Raw genomic sequence first — 23,779 nt, forward strand, 5'->3', positions numbered from 1 at the left:
TTAGTCGCCCAGCGACAAATCTCCTCTTCTTCGGGGTGACTGATCTCCCCAAACTGCCTTTCCACCAGCTAAAATATAAATCGCCGGCAGGATGGCATTCGGCGCAATTTGTTTTCCAAAGTTTTTCCAAAAAATCCTGAATTTATCAGATTTATATTTCTTTGGTCAGCCATTGGTATTTAGTGTTGCTGTTGCCTAACACCGGTCCGTAATAGTGGTTTGGAATGAGTATAATGGTGCATAAATGAGCAGTGTCTTAAATGAAACTACTTAGAGTACTTCTTGTTCCTGTGTGAAGAGCTATTTTGCAATGTTGGCAAATATTGATTTCAAACTTTTCATGCCTTAGATAATGGCAATGGCAAGTGCTCTTAGTTTTACCAAATCCTTTAAGATGGGTAGAGACTGTTGCTTTTATTTGATAAGCAAGAAGCCTTTAAAGCAAATTTGCCTTTTCTTAAACTAAAAGCTGATATATCTGAGGGTTGGACCTTTCCTGACTACAATACTTTCCCGATTTTCTTATTACACCTTCTTAAAGTCAAAAATGTATTTAAGCTTTCCCCCAGTCACCTCATTTTATCTTCGTCCCAATTTCTAGGGATACAGTGGTGTGAAAAACTATTTGCCCCCTTCCTGATTTCTTATTCTTTTGCATGTTTGTCACACAAAATGTTTCTGATCATCAAACACATTTAACTGTTAGTCAAAGATAACACAAGTAAACACAAAATGCAGTTTTTAAATGAGGGTTTGTATTATTTAGGGAGAAAAGAAATCCAAACCTGTGTGAAAAAGTAATTGCCCCCTGAACCTAACTGGTTGGGCCACCCTTAGCAGCAATAACTGCAATCAAGCGTTTGCGATAACTTGCAACGAGTCTTTTACAGCGCTCTGGAGGAATTTTGGCGCACTCATCTTTGCAGAATTGTTGTAATTCAGCTTTATTTGAGGGTTTTCTAGCATGAACCGCTTTTTTAAGGTCATGCCACAACATCTCAATAGGATTCAGGTCAGGACTTTGACTAGGCCACTCCAAAGTCTTCATTTTGTCTTTCTTCAGCCATTCAGAGGTGGATTTGCTGGTGTGTTTTGGGTCATTGTCCTGCTGCAGCACCCAAGATCGCTTCAGCTTGAGTTGACGAACAGATGGCCGGACATTCTCCTTCAGGATTTTTTGGTAGACAGTAGAATTCATGGTTCCATCTATCACATCAAGTCTTCCAGGTCCTGAAGCAGCAAAACAACCCCAGACCATCACACTACCACCACCATATTTTACTGTTGGTATGATGTTCTTTTTCTGAAATGCTGTGTTACTTTTACGCCAGATGTAACGGGACGCGCACCTTCCAAAAAGTTCAACTTTTGTCTCGTCGGTCCACAAGGTATTTTCCCAAAAGTCTTGGCAATCATTGAGATGTTTTTTAGCAAAATTGAGACGAGCCTTAATGTTCTTTTTGCTTAAAAGTGGTTTGCGCCTTGGAAATCTGCCATGCAGGCCGTTTTTGCCCAGTCTCTTTCTTATGGTGGAGTCGTGAACACTGACCTTAATTGAGGCAAGTGAGGCCTGCAGTTCTTTAGATGTTGTCCTGGGGTCTTTTGTGGCCTCTCGGATGAGTTGTCTCTGCGCTCTTGGGGTAATTTTGGTCAGCCAGCCACTCCTGGGAAGGTTCACCACTGTTCCATGTTTTTGCCATTTGTGGATAATGGCTCTCACTGTGGTTCGCTGGAGTCCCAAAGCTTTAGAAATGGCTTTATAACCTTTGAAATTGAACTCAGGTGTGATAAACCACAGTTAAGTTATTTTTTAACAAGGGGGGGCAATCACTTTTTCACACAGGCCCATGTAGATTTGGAGTTTTTTTTTCTCCCTTAATAACGTAAACCTTCATTTAAAAACTGCATTTTGTGTTCAATTATGTTATCTTTGACTAATAGTTAACGGTTTTTGATGAGCGGAAACATTTAAGTGTGACAAACATGCAAAAGAATAAGAAATCAGGAAGGGGGCAAATAGTTTTTCACACCACTGTATACCATGTTTTCTTGTTGTCAGCTATGACCTATTTATCAATGATCAGCAGGAAGTTTTGTAATCATTATATAGACATTTTATTGGATCGCAGGACTTATGGAGTGTTCATAACTTCTTGTAACTTCATAACATTTTTCAGTAACTGGTATGAAAAAAAATGATAGAAAAGAAAATGATAGAAAAAGACAAGTGATAGAAAGGGAGTGTACTGATAAGAAACAGAAGATTCAGAACTATGTACAGGATACCAGCCAGTGGCATGCTTGGTGTAATAAATACTTTGGAGGAGTTAAGCAAGCACTAGTCTCTTGTAATGGATGGAATGCATAGCTGTGTTCAACATGAAACCATCTGGCTTTCCAGCTGAATCTTCTCAAGACACAGAGAGAAGTCTGTAGCTGCTCTGCATGTCTCTGCACCCTCCTTGATGGCCTGTACATTGACTATCTGGCTGTGGACATATATCTATCAAGTAGGTTTGAAAATCCAATTGGGCAAGGACCACATCATTATGTTGAAGTGGTTCACTCCTAACAGGCATGCATAAACCTCTGCCTCAGCCTGGGGTCAGAGATCGGATGAGCTCAATTTAGCCATGCACCTAGGTGGTCAAATCTGACAAAGATCCACTTGTTTAACAACCTGATTTTTTTTATGTGTATGATGCACTTAAGGTTAATACCACATGGCCGCCTTCCTACCTTGTACCCAGAAACACTGTGTTGGCTCACGTGCAGATACGTGGCAGAAATCAGCTGTGTGTACTTGCTCCTGATCAAACGCTGTGTTTCTGGATGTGGGCAAGAAAAAATGTTGATACTAATGTATGTGACAATTCTCAGCCTGCAATTTTTTGCAGGCAGAGAATCAGCCCTGTGTGGCATTAGTCTTAAGACTGATACCAGTTATTAATTGTTTTCCTAAGTCACATACCATAGAAGTGTTTCAAAGGCCTTTTTTTCAGAGAAAACTGATTCTCAAGCAGTCATACACTGCCCAAACTGTTGTTCCTATGGTCAGGGCCAGCCGGGGACCTAGTCAACCCTAGCAACTGATACCGCCCCTCCGTGAGTGTGTGCCCAACAGAGGGGAGGAGAATGGGATGGCGGGGAGGAGAATGGGACGGCGGGGAGGAGAATGGGACGGCGGGGAGGAGAACGGGACAGAGGAGAACGCAACGGAGGGGAGGGTGAAAGAAGGGAGGGGAGAGGGACGGAGGGGTGGCTGATGGAAGGAAGGGGAGTAAGGGGTGTGGGCTAGGGGTAGGCAGAAGACAATTTTAGAGGTAGCTGCCCAGTGCCCCCTATCATTGTGCCCTAGGCAGCTGCCTCTTCTGCCTACCCCTAGTTCCTGCCATGCCTATTATGATTGTGTGTCCTGCCCCTGGGATTCACAGTTAGTGCTCTCTTATTGCAACTGCAAATACTTTGTGCTCCAGAAAAGACCACTTGCATAAACTGCATTGGTCTTTCTGGGATCTGTTACATATGAAATGATATAGAAAAAAAGGGTATCTGAATCTCATAATTTTTACCAAAGTGTCCTATTTTTGATTTGCTCTACGGTACCTTTGTCTGTTATATGTCCTGTCCCTGCTGAGTTTGCATAACATGAGCAACTTTCCATATGTTTAAAACTGATCTTAAGATTCAGATACCCTTTTTTTATATATATATATTTATATTGTGCCAATTTCACATATTTTTCTCCTGTCTGGTATTTAATTTGGTGCTTTTAAGTTAGGCATTTAAAATACCCAAATGGGTGCTAGTATCCAGGTCCTTGAGTTTTTCAGTGCCAAACTTGGAGAGTTAAAAAAACATCACTTTTACTATTTAATGTTACTTTTGTACTTTAACACAAATCCCTGTACCCCATCCCCACAGCTTGCATGCAAACGGCACCTCTAAGCTGTTCATTCAAAAGGAGAGACATATGAAATGTACTTTCCTTACTCTGCATTTATCACAGCCCTTATCAGTAGGGTTGCAGAAGGAAAAACTTACATGCAAAACCCAATGTAATTTAAGCAATTATAACATAACATGTGATAAGGATGATACAGTTTAGGCATGCCTTTGCTCTCTCAGGACAGTTTCTTTATATATGTACCTATTTATCTTAAAATGTTTTCTACCCAGTGTTGAATCTCTGTCTATATTTGCATATAGTTTGTTAAATAAAAAAACAAGGTCTATTTTACATATAGAGAGCAGTAGTAAAATCTCTGTACTTTTGGTTGCTGCCCTCACAATATAGCATTATATGATTTGTACAACTACTTACAAATACTACTGTATTTCCTTATGCACTTAATAAGCTCCTCTTACCCAAAACTGCAGTGAACCTTTCTGAAAAGATAGCAACCTTTTCCCTTCAAATTTTAGGCGAAATTTCTGTAGATCTTTTATTTGTTAGTGCTTGGCAGAATTTTGTTTTGCTTCTTTTTGTACAACACTGCCCTCTAGATTTTACAGGAGTTATTTCTCTTTCTTTACACTGGTTATTCATAGCAAAAACATAAAAACACTTCTAAGAGTTAACTGTAAATCTCCTGTATTATTTCATGCTCAAACTGCCCTCAGACCAGCACTAGGAATCTAGAGGTGTAGATACAAAATGTAAATAAGTTGATTGGAGTTTTTAGTCCATTATTTTTCAGACATTCAGTTTTAATTATTATGTTGTCATGGGGATGTCTAAGGTTAGTAAATCGGGGGGACAATCACATATTTGTCTTCTTGGTGAAACAATGGGACCATTTAGTGTATTGTCAGCTTTTCTCAACATAGTGGGTTGTAGGAGGTTGCATTTACATGATAGTCAAAGAAATACTTCCTATGGATTTTTTCTTATTCAGTTAATACATGCCGCATCTGCAATACCTCTGTCACCTCTACCTATTCTTTCAGCAACCAGAGGTTCTTGAGTGACCTCTTGTGTCCTGTTTTTTTTTATTATGTATAACGCATATAATTCTTACATGGCAGCACTTGAGAGAGGCCTTCTGAAAACCTTGCAGAAGCTTGATGACTATCTGGATTCCCCTCTGCCCGATGAAATTGATGAGAACAGCATGGATGATATCATACAATCCAATCGCAAGTTCTTGGATGGGGAGGAAATGACTTTAGCTGATTGCAACTTACTGCCAAAACTTCATATCATCAAGGTAAACTACTGGGAAAATGTAGCCACACTACACTTTTTGACTGGATGTCATTCGATTGGGCAGATGTAGTAAAGGTGCATAAACACCTTCTTTTTTTCACCACCCTTTCTTTAATTTCTGCACAGATATTCCTTTCAATTTGCAAAATCCCATAACCATGATTATTTGGGACAAGTCCCAGAATCTATACTTAAAGGAACAGTAAAACCCCAAAAAAAACATTTAAAAGTAAAATATAATTTACTGTAGCTATGCATTGGTAAAAATTGTGTTTTAGGACTACTATAGTTTATGTAAATAGGCTACTATGTAGCCATGAGGCCGGCCATTAAAGCTAAAAAAGGAGAAAAAGCACAAGATAATTAGCAGATAACAGATAAGCTCTCTAATAGAATACATTCTGAATGATTAAAATAGGCAAAGCTCTCGGCACCCAATAACATATGGAAAATTCTTAATAAAGTGTATCTTGCGAACCATAATAAAGTTCCTTTATGCTTTCTCACACTTAATATAAAGAAGGCTTTTGATACATTGAGTTGGTCGTATTTATTTGTCATTATGAATAAAATGGGGTTTCCCATCCTAAAGCCCAACTTAACCTATCACAACTATAAATCCAGAATAAATCCATATAGAACCCAGCACCAGGCAGGGGTGCCCGCTTTCACCAGCATTATTTGCTTTAGACATGCAACCTCTGGCAAGGGCTATAAGATAAAATGTAACTTGTTAAAGGCCTTCCAATTAAGAGCTGTTCGCTGATGATCTATTAGTGGATTTGATCAATACGAACATACGTATTTGCCAAATCTTATGACTGTTTTAGTGGATTTTGCAAAACTCTGGTCTGGCAATTAATTCAGATAAATCGGAGATGTTGCCATGTAATATGTTGTCTGATGTTGGAACTTATAGAATAAAATTTTTGATTTAAAATTCAGAAGCATGTTTTCAATACTTAGGAGTACCTTACTTAAGATCTAGCTTCTTTATATAAGGTAAATTATCCCTTCATGATTCAGTCCTTAACACAATATTTAATATGGCGGAATAAATATAATCTTTTTTGTGGATAGGATGAATTCATAGTGTTAAAATTGTATTATTACCTAAAATGTAATATCTTTTTAGGACTTTACTTTTAAAAGTGCCAATTTCAGATCTAAGTTGCAAGGTAGATTAGCAACTTTATATGGAGAAAAAAACACCATCCGATATCTAAACAAATACTTTATTTACATGAAGTTAATGGAGGCCTTTCAGCTCCGAATATAGTTAAACATTATTTGATAACAAGAGTGGCACAGATAGCCGCAATACCTGCAGGAGCTCATGCCCCTTTCTGGGTGCAGATTGAGGATGATCAGTTATATCCATATGCTTCTCAACATGTATTCTGGCTAAACAAAATACCCTATAGACTTCCATATTGTATTGCACTTCTATTACACTTCAATTGTAATAGATGCTTCCACAATTACAATAGAGATGCTCTGCCTTTGGTCTTCACTGCAGAGAAGATACCATCTTATTTCATCTCCTTTTCCTTTAGATCCCCTAACATTGAACCCAAATTCCCCCCCCCCCTGGTTTTTCTAGTTTTATGATATGTTGGGCTACTAAAAGGATTACAACACTCTATTCTTTAACTCACAATGGGATACATTAAACATTTCAACACACTTTGGCTAACTTTTAGTTTTTTTTAGAGAATTTGTCAGCAAAGGTTGGTTTCTTCTAACCTAATTAATATGCTTAAAGTGGACCTGTCACCCAGACATAAAAATCTGTATAAAAAGGCCCTTTTCATATTAAACATGATTAAACATGAAATCCAAATAATTTTTTTAGTGTTCATAGCTGTTGTAAACTCATTTAAAAATCTCAGCTGTCGATCAAATATTGTCTGCCCCTCCTCCTCTATGCCTTAGGCATAGAGGCTGGCCATGCAATTGCTTTCAATTCCATTCTGCACTTCCTAAATGTCACTGCTCTCCATACATTCCCCCGTTCTCTTCACCATTTAATTGTGTAGCCAGGGCATGGGGATGGACATCAGGTTCCCCATTCTGGTGCACAAACAAGATTCTGACATGATACAAGGCTTGTCTTAATAAGTGTCCACAAAATGGCTGCTGCCTGCTTGCTATCATTATGAATTCCCAGTCTGATGGAAACAAGATTCAAATAATTTATACAGTGTAATTAAAGTTCATTTTGCTTAACTAACATGATAAAAATAGGATTTGGAATAATTTTTTTGGGTGATGGGTCCCCTTTAAAAAGGAGAGACTTAAATGCATTGTAGTCTCAAAACAATGGACACAGTAATGCTTCAATCAGAGAAACATTAATAAAAGTATTACATAGGACTTATCTTTTTCCAGATAAATTACATAAAATTTACCCAGAATGTGATCTAAAATGTTTCAGAGGTTGTGCAAAAGAACGTACCATGATACATGTTTGGTGGGAATGCAGAGTAGTAGCTACCTTTTAGGAGTGCGTTTTCTATCTCAAATAATGTTTCCTTGAAACCCTTTTGCATTATTATTAGGCGGAAAAAACTTAAAAAATGTAATGTTAACATTGAGTTAACATATATTAATGGTAGTGAGATTATCAATAGCTAATTGGAAAAAAAAACTACTTTGCCATTAACAAAGCTGAACTCTAAAATAATAAATATTGCTACCAATGAGAAACTTACCTATTATGAATAAATATGGAAACGTATGATAAATTTTGGCTATCATAGATAGTATAGGAACATGATTCTGGACTTGTCTCAGATCTCCATGTGTAATACATCTGCAGATATGTACCAATGGTTTTAATATGCATAATAAGTTAGTGTATCCCAGCTGTAATTATGTTCTTTCTTTCTTTTCTTTTCTTTCTTTCTCTTTTCTTATGGTCTTTCTCTTCAAGTGTATTTAGCATTGTAATGTAGAAAACTTGAAACTTGTTAGTATAAAAAAATACAATGGGATTCTACATAGTGCATCTGGTATCTGCTATGTAAACTATGCTTTGAATGGCTGCCCCCTTCGCTACACAGCAGTTATTTATACAAACTACAGTAGTCTTTCTAACACATCAGTTCTATCTGTGCAGGGAAACCGTAATATCTGTGCAGGGAAACCGCAAAACTAATTTTAATTACTTTAACGGAGAATTCAGCCCTGTAGAAAATAAAACTGTACCCCCCCCCACCCAACATAGACTCCCCCCAGGCTAACTGTCCCCCCGGGGAAATGCCCCATACTTTATACTTACCCCTCGTCACAGATTCTGGCAGCTTACTTGCACTTTTAGGCCAGCCTCAGGTGCCATTCAGAAACTCTGAAACTGTCTGATCATGGCTTCCTTATGTCTTTCCATTGCTGTACAGCGGTGTTATAATTTCCTAACAAGAAGCAAAAATGGCCATGTTTTTAGCATTGTTTGCACTAGGACTTGACCAAATGAACAGGGCTTTAATGGAATATTCAAAACTTTAGTCTGCAGGCAAATATGAACATGCCTTGGCCATTTAAGTTTAGAGGGAATAATGGTATTTTTGCACAATGAATATGTCTTTCCAAAGGTAATAATTGGTTTTTTTGTCACAAATAGCCAATCATTAACCATTTATTATGTGTAATTATACATTTTGTATGTTTTTATTACTTTATACGGTATAATTAAAGGAACAGGAACACCAAAAAATAAATGTGTTTTTAAGTATTTTAAATATAATGTACTGTTGCCTTGCATTGGTAAACGTTATGTGTTTGCTTTAGAAATGCTACTATAGTTTATATAAATAGGCTGCTGTGTAAACATAGAGGCTGCCGTTTAAGCTGAAAAAGGAGAAAAGGTACAAGTTACTTAGCCTTCCTGGTTAGTCGCTTGCATATATTATATTTGCAGTCAATAATATGTTTCATTAGTGGAATTTCATTATCCTACGTAACCACATATTTGTATTTTTCCAGGTGGTAACCAAAAAATACCGGGGGTTTGAAATCCCCAAATCCATGGCTGGGATCTGGCGATACCTGAGCAATGCATACAGCAGGGATGAGTTCACCAACACATGCCCAGGAGACCGGGAGATTGAAATAGCCTACGCTGATGTAGCCAAGCAGCTTGCCAAGTGAACTGTATACGGAGACCACATTGAGGCCTTAATATTTTTTTTTTTATGTTTTTTTCACAAACATTGTTCTTTTCTGGAGACACTTGGAGAAAAATAACCTTTTTTTAATGTTTTTATGTATAGTAACTTCTTGAAACCCATCCAAAAATGATGAAGGCATTTCTTTGGTAAAAAAAATTGGCCTGACAAAATATTTATTGAATTAAAATAGTTATCAATTTAAAGTGTTAAATCCCCTTTCGGTTTGGGGTTAGTTGAACAGTTCTTACAGTTATAATTCCTTTCATTTTTCAAATTGAAAGTAATGGAACACCACCTCCTGAAGAGTTACCAGCAGTAATGTGCCATACAAACCTGTAAAATGACATAAAAAAAAACAACAAAAATGAGTTCAACCAACGTTAATCTGCTCAATAACTCTGAAGACCATGGGATGAATTCACTAAAGGGTGAATTTTCGCCTGAGAAGGCTTTTCCACATTTCGCCAGCTGTTTCACTAGCGTAAATTCGTCAGTGCGAGCATTTCATAGCAAACTTTTGCTAACGTTCATTATTGCCTAGTGAAACTTCGTTAGTACACTTACACTTAGGTCAATTTGAATAGGATATACAGGTCGTATGCCTATACTTGAGCAAAGATACATATCACATCAGGATTCTAACAGGCACATATTGGACAGCCCACTCTCCCCCCACTGAACTTTAAAATAATTCAGAAACTGGAAAAAAAAGCAGCTGCACAGAGAAGGAGTAGTGAGATAATGCTGAGGTCCACAGGGTAGGTGGGCCAGTCCGACACTAGGGGGAAGGACTAGAGTTAGGGAATTGCAGGAGTGGTGTTTGAGGCTCTCTCCCTTCTCATTTGTTGCCCCCTCCCTTCCTTCCTCTGCCTTTAGCCTCACCTCTCTCCCTCTCAAAATCAGCCAGCTCTGGGACAAGGCTCACGTGAAAACTTGCTCCTCACCTCCCATTGCCCAGCCGTCTGTGATAGCAGTCATCACGGCTCCGGCAGGCCCCTGGTAGTAATGCCACTGCAGCCCACTTGTACAAAAAATAGAGCGGCCCCTTGGGATTTTGCCCGAACGGACAGATTGCCAGTTCGGGGCTGGTATAGACGTCTTTATTAGAGATGTTGGTGCAAATGCTTGAAGTGGCCACTTATTAACAAAAATGTCCAAGGAAGCAAAATAAAGACAAAAGAGATCTAATGTCCTAGACATGAGCCCACCCTACAACAAATGTGGCATGCCCCTCAAATGGTTAAATCAAAAAATTTTAACAGTTACAACTTTTAAATCACACTTAAAAATATGAAAAAAATGCCAGCTTTTTTTATTTTTATGGCTCTTCTGCATACATGATATGATGTCACTGACACAAGATTGAGGAGGATGTAGCTTCATCTTATCGGTTTCGCCAGGTCTAAGCTGGTGAAGGAAATTCTGGCGAAAGGGGTAACATAATGTAAAATTCACACTTTAGTGAATTTGCGGAGTAACGTTCATTCGCCTGAGCAAAAATTCATCTGACGAAATGAAGCGAAACATAGCTAGCGATGTACTCTTTCGCTAGCGTCTTCTACGCCTGTAAATTGGCGATGTCCTTGTGGATCGGATTTCTGGGGACGGGCACTTCGCCCTTTAGTAAATCTGCCCTATGTCTCTGGTCAATGAAGGATTGATACTGTTCTTCCGTAATATATGGTTTGGATTGATGCTGAAATATACCTTTTCTATAGCCACTGGTAGGTCCAAAATTGGCCTTGGCATTTCAAGGCCCAAACAGCCGCCACAGGCCCAATTAATAGTTCCAGTCTATGGCATCTTACAGCAGCCTCTCTGACATGAGACAAAATCTGTAGATTACCAGTCTGGGTTTGCTTACTGGTTCCTGGCAGCAAGTGAAGTAACTAAAGGACTATAAAGGAGACATTCTGAGTATTCTCGCTGATCTCATAGATTCATCTGAAAGCCAGTTATGGTGAGACATGGGGTGAATAGGTATTCATATGCTTATTCTGTATGGGGGGGTATCTAATTTTCATTTACCCTGCTGATAAATTTAATGTAGGAATCTGCAACAAGCATCCATTGCCTAATTAGACCTACCAGCTAGAGTATAGTTCAGTAACAACTCAAGGGCCACAGTTTGCAGATCACTTGTCTATTGGGTTCCTCTTGAGTCATTTCAGAATAGGTATCCCAGTTCTGAGTATATATACATTTGTTGGTGTTAAACCCCAGATAAATAATGTTAAAGAAATTAGTGAAGCAAACATGTTTTGGTTAATTAACCTAAAATCCAAAAGTCAGGTGTTCCCATGCAGAAGCTAAAAAATGGCCTCACTTATACCTGTAGCAAACCAGGCAAGCAGATCAGTGCTGCAATGTACGGTCACGCTGCAGAAATGACTCTTGATCCGCCTGTAACAGCTTGTATTACTGTCAGTACCAGAACTGGTATTGCTTGCTCCTCTTTTATTAACACTACAAGCATTTCTTGCCATTTAGCATCCAATAGTATAGGATATAAATCTTACTGAATTATATCTATACAGTCTGTACTACATATTATTTTTTTGTTTTAGCTAATTCATGAAAAATGGTTAAAATTTATTGCAGTAAGACTGAGGCAATTATCTTAGTTTAACAATCCGCTTTTTTGTATCATTATTTTCCTCCGTTTTATGTTCTGAGTATTAATTAAAGATTTATTTCAGACTTGTGTGTGAAATATAAACATCATCCTGTTATTATATACTCTTCAAGTGAAGACATAAGTAGTAAAAGCCTCATGAAATGGCAACTCAAGGCAGATTACAAATGGCAACCCATCAGTTTTCTCTTGGGTTCTAGTATTACGTCACTCTGGGCTATCAAAGCGAGTGGTGGACTAATCCAGCCATCTTTTGTTTCACTCTTATGTAACTCAAGCAAATGTACCAGCCACATAAGAGAATCCTTCTACAACTACTCCAAACTTCATAGGACTAACAGTGATCTGATTTGTTGTTATCATATGACCAGGGTGCCTAAAGGGGCAGTGGAGAGCCTTATCCAGTAATAGATCTTCAGCTGGTGGGCAGTAAGTCATTGCAGCAGAGTAATGACCACAAACTGCACCAGTTATATAACCTTTATGTGTATATGTTATTGTACATGGTTTAAATTAGCTTTGAAAGTAGGTGTAAATTTCCATGGCAATACTGGAGTATAACCTATATGGTTAAAGGAGAAGGAAAGGCTAAAACTAAGTAAGCTTTATCAGAAAAAGTAATGCTGCTCTGAGTCCTGTCAAAAGAAACACTGCAATTATTTCCTTCTATTGTGTATACATGGGCTTCTATTTTCATCTTAAACCTCCAGGGCTTGGACTTGAGCATGCTCAGTTTGCTCCTCTCCCTGCTGTAATCTGAGCCCAGAGCTATGAGTGAGCAGGGAGAGACTCAGGCAGGAAGTGGTCACACTAAGCTAAGAGCAGCTCCTATCCTAAACAAACAGAGATTCTAGAGCTGTTTACTCAGGTATGGTAAAGCATTCTGCAGAATAAAGATAGTGTTATAGCTTGCACTATTGTGGCTAATCTATTGGCAATAAAATGCCTCAGTAGCTTTTCTTCTCTGCCTAGGCAGCCTCGTTTTATAACCACCATACAGTTCATCCTTACAGTGCATAGAAAATAACTTGAATTTACCAATTTGCAGGTGCTTTTTTGTTTCTCCTTGAAACAGTTTTCTTTTCCTGCTGCAATCCTGAATAACAGACCTGGTATAATAAGTTGGTTTCAGTATGAATCAGACACTGAAGCCAAATATCCCATTTTTACTTTCTTTAATGAAAAAGAAACCTATCTCCAATATACTTTAATTAAAAAATGTGTACCGTTTTTATAAGAAACCTGACTGTATGCAGTGAAATTCTTCCTTCATTTACTGTTGTGGACAGGAATTGTCAGATGGTCCCTAACTGCTGAGTAGGGAAACAATCATACTTATGAACAGCAGCCACGCCTTACCAGCCATGCAGAATTCAAGCAGCTTTGTTTATGACGATCCCTAAGCAGCTCAGACCACACTGAGCATGTGCAGGGTCAGGGTCAGGCAAAGATGTTTAACAAAGTTACAAGATGACAGCCCCTTGTGGCCAACTTTAAAAGCATAAATCATTTGTTTGATTAGTCTTTGTGGTGCAGTAAGTTCATGCTTATGTTTAGTATATAAATACAGCATTTCTAGCCTTATTCTGTTTTAGACTTTCCTTGTCCTTTAAACTGTAATATACAGTATATCCTGGGTATGGCTGTGCATTTCATATTTAATTTAACATTTCTCAATTACTTTACGTACAGTATTAATTTCTTGGTAAAGCATTTTCAAAATGATTGACATTTTGGAAGCTGAGCCATGTTTTCCACCAGAACCATTTTTTTGCTCCTCTATCTGATTATTGTTATGGCTACAGTTTGTTTAGCTGACCCCTCACCTCTTTATCAAAGGTATACATTTAGCAGCAGCTGAAGGGCCGCAGTCTATACATGCCTTAAAAATATATCGAACCCTATATTATGCAAAACATAATCAGTTATGTAAAAAGGGCTGAGATGTGCAAATTTCTCTAGGAGCAGTTTCCTGTAATTATTAGGTACTCACACTTATACTGTAAGCTATACTGTACTTAACATAAACCCACAGCTTTAAAGGAGAACTAAAGAAGTAGGCTAGAAATTCTGTACATTATATTTTTGGCTTCTGCACCGGCCCAAGGCAACCACAGCCCTTTAGCAGTAAAGATCTGTGCCTCCAAAGATGCCCCAGTAGCTCCCCATCTTCTTTTCTGCTTATTCACTACACATGCTCTGTGCTGCTGTCACTTACTGAGTTTAGGGACTGACTCACAATATACAATACACATAGAATAGAAATGTTACAATATAAGGCTGATTAGTAATTAATACAGATAATTACTACGTCATCTCAGAAACCAGTACAACTAGCATCAGAATTTAATAATCAGCCCTGTAGCATCAGCTTATATTACAGACCAACCTTATTTTCTGCTTGAAAATCTGTGACGACCCCTAAGCTTAGCTTCTCAACAGCTGCTCAGAGCCCACTGAGCATGTGAGTGTCGCAGACACTTTCCAAGATGGTGACCCCCTGTGACAAGTTTGAAGTCCTGAATCATTGCTGCTATTGATATACTGACATTTTAGGCTGGTGCAATAAGTTCAGAATGTAAAATATGGTAGTTTTAATCAAATTCATTTTAGGGGTTAGTTCTCCTTTAAGGGCATATGAGATATATTAATAACCAAATATTCTAGTGACAAAGGAATTGTAAATGTATTTCTTGGTTACTTTAAAGCTTTTTCAAGCAATACATATATGGACAGACTTTATTAATGGCCTGTTTCCCTTTTCTGCTCTTGTGCAAAAAGCTCCCTTAGTCCCCAGGCATTTCTGGGTTTACTCCTGTAGAAATCTAGACAAGCTCACAGACAAAAACATACAGGATGCTTCACACATTTCATAATGGCTGAAATGTAGTATTTTGTATCACAAATACATATTAACCAAATATAAAAACCCAAATTACAACCAAGATATGATAGTAAAAGATATTTACACTTGTCAGATTACATTAAATACTGTGAAAATCTGTTTTGGAGAAGTACTTTACTGTACTATCTTTCCTATGTCCTCGCTTGTTTTAGAGGCTTTCATGACTTGATTGGGACTTTGTACATAAGACTTTGCCTAAGAAGTGATCTTTTAGCTGTTTGCCTTAATCCAATAGGGAGAAATTACAAATTCTGTTTCCCAAAGCTGCAATTGAAGATCTGATATGCGGCAAGAAGTTATGAATATGCAGATTTTATTTATAAAATATTGCAAGATATTGCAGGAATGTTTAAGACTTTGCCATATTTTGGCTGCAATTACTAATAACTCTTTGGTATTCATATTCCAAATATAGTGTTTGTGTGAAATAACTGCAAGCACTGGGCCAAAACCCCAATTGAATTGGAAGCACTGCAGGAGGTAGCAGCACTCATCCAAACACTACGTGTGCCATAGCCTTAACACTTTGTCTCATTTCTTGTCCTTGTTTATTATCAATAACTTACACTGTAAGATCAGTTGACATGAGTTTATTTTGAGAAATGTGTAAAAGCAAAGCTTTTTAAGAATAAATAGTATTTTGGCTTCCTGAGTTCTCTGTAGCAGATATTTATTGAACCTGCTTATCCTGTTTGTGGGCATTGGCACTGGGGCGTAATGTTCCTCTCGTTCTCTGGCAGGGACAGCCTCTGATCGGTTACAATTGTTTAGTTGGTATTTTTCTCAGCAGCATCTGCGGAATATTAGCAACTATTGTATCAATTATATAGCTGCCTTATAGTGATGTACGGGCTGGCCTGAAACCCGCAGGTCGGGCGGGTTTGGGCCGACCCCGCACTCCTCTTTGCGGGTGGGTGCGGGTTGAGCTCTTCTTCTGCTCTCCCCGCACGCCATCTTCAAATGCCGGCTTTATAGCCACGCTCCTGCTCAACCCGCCCCTTTTGTGACGTCATTGGCGGGTCTATAAATTCTCTGCCCCTCCCATTCCTCTCTGTTCTTGAGTGCCGTTTGAACGTGTTCCTGGAGTGCCAGACAGACAGGTTAGCTGCAAACTTCGGTGCTTGGATTTCCCAGGATGGCAATTTTTGCAGGGAGGTGCTGTGCTAGGGTATCCCACATATTCACTTCACCCCAGCTTAATGACTTACTGGAGAGTAATAACCTAATATTAAAGTGCTGGAAGGAAAGGTCTGACTGTGACAATGTAGAAAACTGCCACTGGGCGCAATCGGGACCCGCTCACATTCACCTTTTCTACCCTTCCCCTCTCCCGGGCTGGTCCTGTCTCCTGTCCCAGAGGTGATAGAAGTAATTATTAAGGCAGACTCTGCTCAGTGCTTTATTGGATGGTCTAATGGTGGCTGGAGCCGGCCCGGGACTGACAGTCCAGGCTCCATGGGGCAAATTTACTTACCTCCGAAGTTGCACCAGCGTTGACTTTGCCACACTTCATCAGGCGTAGATTTGCCAGGGCTGGGCAAATTCACAAAGATCCAAAGTTGTGCACAAGTTACCGATCGTTTGTGAAGTTGCACTAGCGATGTTAGCACATGTAAGCACATTACACTACACAAGTCCAGGGAACCTTAATAAATGTTTTCTAATGCCCTACACATGTGCCCACAGTATAGTTTAGGTGCCATATGTATAGTAAATTTGCGAAGTGGCAAAACGATGTCACACTGGCGAATTTTCGCTAGCGTTAGCCACTTCGCCCTTTAGTAAATTTGCCCCCTTGTCTTGTTCAAATGGCTTCTTGCCTCTTTATAGGTTTCCTGCTGCCACCTACTGACCATACGTGTTTTAGCCAGCTAAAAAGCAGCATTGAATTTACTGTACAGAACTTTTCGGTATCCCGTCAGGTCTCATTCCACTCCCAGTCAAGATATTAGAGAAATTAATAGGGTGTGAAGCCTCTAGGCTACACTTTCCACAGGCTCCCCTTTTTGGTTACTCCCACTCCCAAACATACAACAATTAATCAGGGTCACTGGTGTACCTGGAGACACAAGTAGCCCATTATCTACTTTTTCAATTAATATTTGTATTATTTTTTATATTTATTTTTATCTATGCTGCTGGGCCTGGGCCCAAGATCTACACACACTAGTGACACCACTGGCACCCACCAAACCCAATACATCTTAGAGAGCACATGCTTTAAATGGTAAGCATTGCAATAGTTGCAGTCAGTGGATACTACCCTGGAGAGTGTTTTACAATGCAGATTACATCATTATCCTCATTGATTTTAAAAGGGATTGTTCACCTTTAAATTATAACCATTTTATGGGCTTGGGATACTTGTTCTTGTACCGTACGGTAGACAGCCCACTATTTTTATCAAAGTAGATCTCCTGATGGGGGCCAGGTGTTGAGAGTAGATCCCAGGTTAACAAAGTCTTGGCACCCCTGGTCTACATTGTTGTTGTCCCTTAAAAAATGATTTTATCCATCTGATGGCTCCTGTTCCCAGGCTGCTTCTGTCTTCATTTTCTCTTCTCAGGCTCCCTTCTGGCTAACCCAAGGATTCTTTTTTTGCCAGTCCTCAGCAACTGCGCCACAGCTCACCTGCCAACTGATGAGATGGAGTAGGTAAAATTCCCCAACTTGACCACATTCTGTCAAGCAGGTTTTCTCACCTACAGTACAGTAATTAGATTTATGGCACCAGTTGTAAGCATACAAACCCGCTGCCATTCCCAGAAAACCATTTGATATGTAGAAATTAGATAAGACCATCAATTCACAAGCTACATGGGTCCAGAGTCCGGAAATTGCCCACCCCACCATCCCTAATTTGCGAATGGTGTACTAGGCATATAGACAATTAGGCAGAATGGCTTGTTCTCAGCAGAAAAAAAGAAAACTATTCTAGCCTCAGGATTATTCTGCTTTCTAGTTTGTGGTCATTAAGTAAAGTACATTGTAAAAGACAAATGGGGAATGTAATATGTGTCATTAGGGCAAAAATGGACCAAGTTTGCGCCCGTTTTGACCAGTTACAGACCTCAACGACTTCCTCGCAAAGTTTGCAACCAATGGCTGTTGCGAACATCCACATTGTATGTAAAATTTTGCAACTGCAAAACGATATTTGTAACAAAATATTTAAGGAAACTCCAGAGTAGGTGTTACCGCTAACCTTTGTTTAGCGATAATACGCAATGTATGTAATATTCGCCACTTAGAATGCTAGAATGGGTAGTGTAGGACTCAAGTACAATGAGGGGCCTTGACGTGGCATGTAAGCTTACATATTTTGGCCAAAAATATGTATTTTGTGCCATAGGAGCCCTTTTGTAACAACACTTACAAATACCCATTGGTACCGCCTGAAATCAGTTATCTATACAAAGCAAAAGTGCTCAATCCCCTCATTATTGGAGGCAGACAGTGGGAAAGGGAGAGGGGTACACATTAAGATAAACTTCATGTCCCACCAATAGATCTCTCGGCCAGCAAAATAGCAACTGATTTTTTTTAATTGGTTTTTAACACTTGTTTTTTTCCACCAAAAATGGTGATAGCTCCCTCCTGCCATGCTCATCTTAATCCAAGGGGTACGCCATTGTTTGTTGAAATGAAAATTTCTCTCACTCCACTAAAGGTAGCTATACTTTGTAAGATCCACTTATTTGGCAAGAACCCTGATATGCCCACCAAAGTTGGGCAATACTGAACTAATCTGATTGTTTGGTCCTAGGGTGAAATGTTCAGATTAGGGATGTAGCGAACGTCGGAAAAAAAGTTCGCGAACATATTCGCGAACTTGCGCAAAAACGCGAGCGGTTCGCGTACGGTTCGCGAACCCCATAGACTTCAATGGGAAGGCGAACTTTAACATCTAGAAAAGACATTTCTGGCCAGAAAAATGATTTTAAAGTTGTTTAAAGGGTGCAACGACCTGGACAGTGGCATGCCAGAGGGGGATCAAGGGCAAAAATGTATCTGAAAAATCTGCCTGTGTGTGCTTGGAAGAGATAGTGTAGGGGGAGAGCTGTTAGTGATTTCAGGGACAGATGATAGTAAGTTTGCTGGCTAGTAATCTGCTTGATACTGCTCTGTATTGGAGGGACAGAAGTCTGCAGGGATTTGAGGGACATTTTAGCTTAGGTAGCTTTGCTGGCTAGTAATCTACTGTTCTCTTTAAACAACTGCCATACGTTGACCTTGTAGGCATTGTTTGCCCAGTTTTTTTGGACGCAGCCACTGAAGCACAGTTGCCATAAAAAATATGCCATATAAATGCTGAAAATAGTCATTTTTCGCCATACGTTGACCTTGTAGACATTGTTTGCCCAGTTTTTTTGGTTGCAGCCACTGAAGCACAGTTGCCAGAAAAAATATGCCATATAAATGCTGAAAATAGTCATTTTTTGCCATACGTTGACCTTGTAGGCATTGTTTGCCCAGTTTTTTTGGTCGCAGCCACTGAAGCACAGTTGCCAGAAAAAATATGCCATATAAATGCTGAAAATAGTCATTTTTTGCCATATACGTTGAGTCAACGTATGGCAAAAAATTACTATTTTCAGCATTTATATGGCATATTTTTTCTGGCCTCTGTGCTTCAGTGGCTGCGGCCAAAAAAACTGGGCAAACAATGCCTACAAGGTCAACGTATACACTACTACAGCGGTGGATACGGATTACGTAAAATATATGAATGCTGCTTGAAAAAAAGTAACTCAAGTGGTTTTTCTAGAGACGATAATATTATCAATATTTAGACAAAATGTGAACAAGCTCACACAGCTAGATGGCGGGTTGAAGAAAACACTGTGCAAATAATGCCTACAAGGTCAACGTATACACTACTACAGCGGTGGATACGGATTACGTAAAATATATTATGGCTGCTTGAAAAAAGTCACTCCGGTGTTTTTTCTGGAGACGGTAATATTATGGATATTTAGACAGAATGTGAACAAGGTCACACAGCTAGATGGCGGGTTGAAGAAAACAGTGTGCAAATAATGCCTACAGGGCAAATAATGCCTAAAAGGTCAACTTATACACTACTACAGCGGTAGTAAAATAAAAAAAAGTAAAATAAAAAAAAAATGAATATTAAAAAAAAAAAATTAAAGTTGGTGCTGCTGAACTACTAGGAGCAGCAGATTAGCACACCAGTCCCACTCCCCAACACTGCTAGACTAATAGCACTGGGCTCTTATAGTAGTAGTAGTAGTAGTAGTAAAACAACAAAAAAATAAATAAAAGCAGTCCTTACAAGGACTACTGTTATTGCAGCAGTCAGCAGATGAGATCAGAAGCAGGACAGCTGCCCACTGCAGCTACATACAGAGCACTGCAGTAGAAGGTAGATTACTAGCCAGCAAAGCTACCTAAGCTTAAATGTCCCTCAAACCCCTGCAGACTTCTGTCCCTCCAATAACAGAGCAGTATCAAAACGATTACTAGCCAGCAAACTTTCAACTGTCCCTGAAATCACTAACAGGCAGCAGCTCTCTCCCTACACTATCTCTTCAGCACACACAGGCAGAGTGAAAAAACGCTGCAGGGCTTCGGTTTTTATAGGGAAGGGGAGTGGTCCAGGGGAGAGCTTCCTGATTGGCTGCCATGTACCTGCTGGTCTGGGGTGAGAGGGCAAAAAAAAAGCGCCAACAATGGCGAACCCAAAATGGCGAACGTCGCGCGACGTTCGCGAACTTCCGGCGAGCGCGAACACCCGATGTTCGCGCGAACAAGTTCGCCGGCGAACAGTTCGCGACATCTCTAGTTCAGATTACAATGACCTGAATAGGGCTGTTGGACGAGGAGTGCATCAACAAGCTAATGTGGTCCTCAATCTGATATGAAAATCAAACCTGCACAGTCAACATCTTGACGATTTCGGGTCAGTCTGTCGGGGGGTTCCCATACATGGGCAGATAAGCTGCCAACACCAGTGTCAGACTGGGACACCAGGGGCTCACCCAAAAACCTTAGACGGGCCAACTCTCAGTACTATTATTCTTCCTCTCCTCACTCAACCTCTATTCTCCTAGTCTCTATTCTTTACATACTATAATCTATTATTCCATTTTTTTTATCTTCTTTGTTCTCATAGGAAATGGCCATGACATATGTTTAGCAGCATGAGGGCCCACTGACACCTGGGCACACCAGGAGTTTTCCTGGTATCCTGGTGGGCCAGTCTGACACTGGCCAAAATGATCTAAAGGACTAAACTCGGCATCTTAAATCTGCCCGTGTATTGCCACCTTCTTAGCAATAGACGAAAGTCTTACATTACCATTAAAATCTATGAGAACGCAGTACAATATGCGAAAAAAATCCTGGATGTTTTTCACTCTGGAGAAAATGCATACAAGCCAAATTCTTTTAGCTTTTCCTACATACCCTCAGAAATGGAGGAAGATAAGGGGAAAAGAAAACACAAAAATATTGCACAAGAAATTTATTTTTTGCTTAGAGATTACCCCATTCCATTGCAGTCAAGCTATTATAAAACTTAAAAGTTTCCAAGATGGCACCCCTTGTAATATACAGTAATACACCAGAACAGGGCCGGAACTAGGGATAGGCAGAAGCAAAGCTTGGGGGGGCTCCAGGCACCTACATTCCCTATTGCCTACCCCTAGTCCAGCTGAGCAAGTCCCGTGTATGTGCGCCTGTTCATGCTTATTTGTGTGCACTCACCTTAGTGTGTATGGTCTTGTGTGCATGGGGAGACACGTGGCTGACTGGGTTGCCGGGGGCGCCAGAAATGTAGCAGACAGCACCCTACAAAGATTTTTTTAAAAAGCCTTTATTTGCTTCTCATGGCTTAATGATCTGGACAGTTAGTTATGTGAAGCAAATAGGGATGCACCGAATCCACTATTTTGGATTCCTTCACGAAAGATTTGTCTGAATACTGAACCGCATCCTAATTTGCATATGCAAATTAAGGGTGGGAAGGGAAAAACATGTTTTACTTCCTTGTTTTGTGACAAAAAGTCACACGATTTCCCTCCTCTTCCCTAATCTGCATATGCAAATACAGATTCGGTTCAGCCGGCAGAAGGATTCAGCCGAATCCGAAATCCTGCTGAGAAAAACTGAATTCCGAACCGAATCCTGGATTCGGTGCATCCCTAGAAGCAAATAAAGGCTTTTTGAATAAATCTTTGGACGGTGCTGTCTGCTACATTTTGGATATTTGAAGTTGGTGGAAGTGGACACAATTTGACGTGCACCAGGAATCTTTCTGAAAATGAACTTGGTGAGTGCTGGCTAATTGTCTGCCTATGCCTGGGGCGCCTGACCGACTTGGCCCGACACTGTACCAGAATTTCAATGTCTGTTTTTTTTGTTTATTTTTTTTAAATCTTTCTGTTATGTAGCTTGTGCTGTGAACAAGCAAGTGTCTGAAATTTATCATAATTTATATTATGCTGGCACTAAGCAGACTATGGAAAGATAGGTAATTTTTAACACTAGATGGAGCTCTGAGTACATCACTAAAACACTTCTCCATATCTGTACGATATTCATAGTTCACTGGCAGAGAGAAAATACCTTTTTCTAAAAAATTGTGAATCTAATACATTTGAATTCTAGAATGTATTTCTTTTAACACCTTCCAGGCATCAAATGATAAATAGCTGAGAATGATGAGAAATGTTCCACGACAATTGTCATGTATGAAATTCAGCAGGAAAAAGAATTAACCTAACAAATTCTTTTAGCTTCTCCCATATTCCTCCAGTAATAGAGGGGAATTAGAGGAAAGGAAAGCACAAAAATATTCTACAAGAAATGTTTTATTTGGTTAGAGAATTCCCTATTCCATTGCTGTCAAACTACTACATTTTACTTTATAAAATCATTTGACCTGTTCCTGGGACAATTTAAAGCTAATCTAATATCACTAACCCTGCATTTCTCCCTTGTCAAACAGCTATCCAACCCATACCTACTGTGTCTATACATCTACTTCGGGGAGTGATTCCTGCAAGTTTAAAACTTAACAGCTCTCACTGTAAAAAAAAAAACAAAAAAAACTTTATCGCAAATTTCTTGCTTCCTTATATTTTAACGTACTTATCATATCTTCCCTTAAAGTGATACTGACACTAAAAATGTTCTTTTCAAAATAATAATCTACATTAAAAGTTACCTATTGCTCATGTTGATCTTCTATTATAGGTAATTGTCACTTGAAGTTCCTAAACCTGACTATTTTGCCAACCTGACTGTCCCTTCTTAACCTTTCAGTTAGAGATTCTAATGCTAACGGACTACTGCTGCACAAATATGGCAGCCCCCTCACAGAGGAACAGGAAAGTAATGTAAAAGCATCAGGCAAATACTTTTATGGCAAAATTATAAATAGCATTCAAAGACAATGTTATGATAGATAATAAAACAATTTATTTTCTTGTCAGTATCTCAGCTCCTCTTCTGCAGTGTAAAAAAAACCCCAATTTGGCCAGTCATTCGTCATAATTGAGGCCTTTCATGCCCTTAACTAGCCTGTCACTCTGGGTTTGGACTTCCTTTCAGTGATGCAACTCTGGGGTGCAGGGTGTGTGATCACCTTGGGGCCTGCCAGAGCCATGATAAGGCTTATCACAGGTGGCACGGCAGGAAAGTCTTTGCAGATGCGGAAGGCAGAGTTACAGCAGAAGTCACATGGAAAAAGGGAGAGGCAGGCTCACCCAACCCTGGAACCCTGCGCCAGCCAGCAGCATTAAATTTAGGGTACCCCGCCAAAATGGTCCCAGTTTTGCCCCGCAGTTGTTAAGACTGGCCCTGCACCCAGGCTTGGCTGCTGCTAGTTACACCAC

At 39.6% G+C, this 23,779-nt stretch overlaps 1 protein-coding gene across 1 annotated transcript in view; it reads left to right on the top strand.

Moving 5' to 3' along the window:
* Positions 1 to 12,078, top strand: part of clic4.S (chloride intracellular channel 4 S homeolog) — a 40,970-nt gene extending 28,892 nt beyond the window's left edge. The window contains 2 exon segments of the mRNA NM_001090815.1: positions 5,029 to 5,210; positions 9,194 to 12,078. Of these exon segments, the coding sequence (NP_001084284.1) occupies positions 5,029 to 5,210; positions 9,194 to 9,358 (347 nt within the window). The 3' untranslated portion in view covers positions 9,359 to 12,078.
* Positions 12,079 to 23,779: the final 11,701 nt, after the last annotated feature.

This window comes from Xenopus laevis, chromosome 2S, assembly GCF_017654675.1.
Source record: "Xenopus laevis strain J_2021 chromosome 2S, Xenopus_laevis_v10.1, whole genome shotgun sequence".
NCBI lineage: Eukaryota > Metazoa > Chordata > Amphibia > Anura > Pipidae > Xenopus > Xenopus laevis.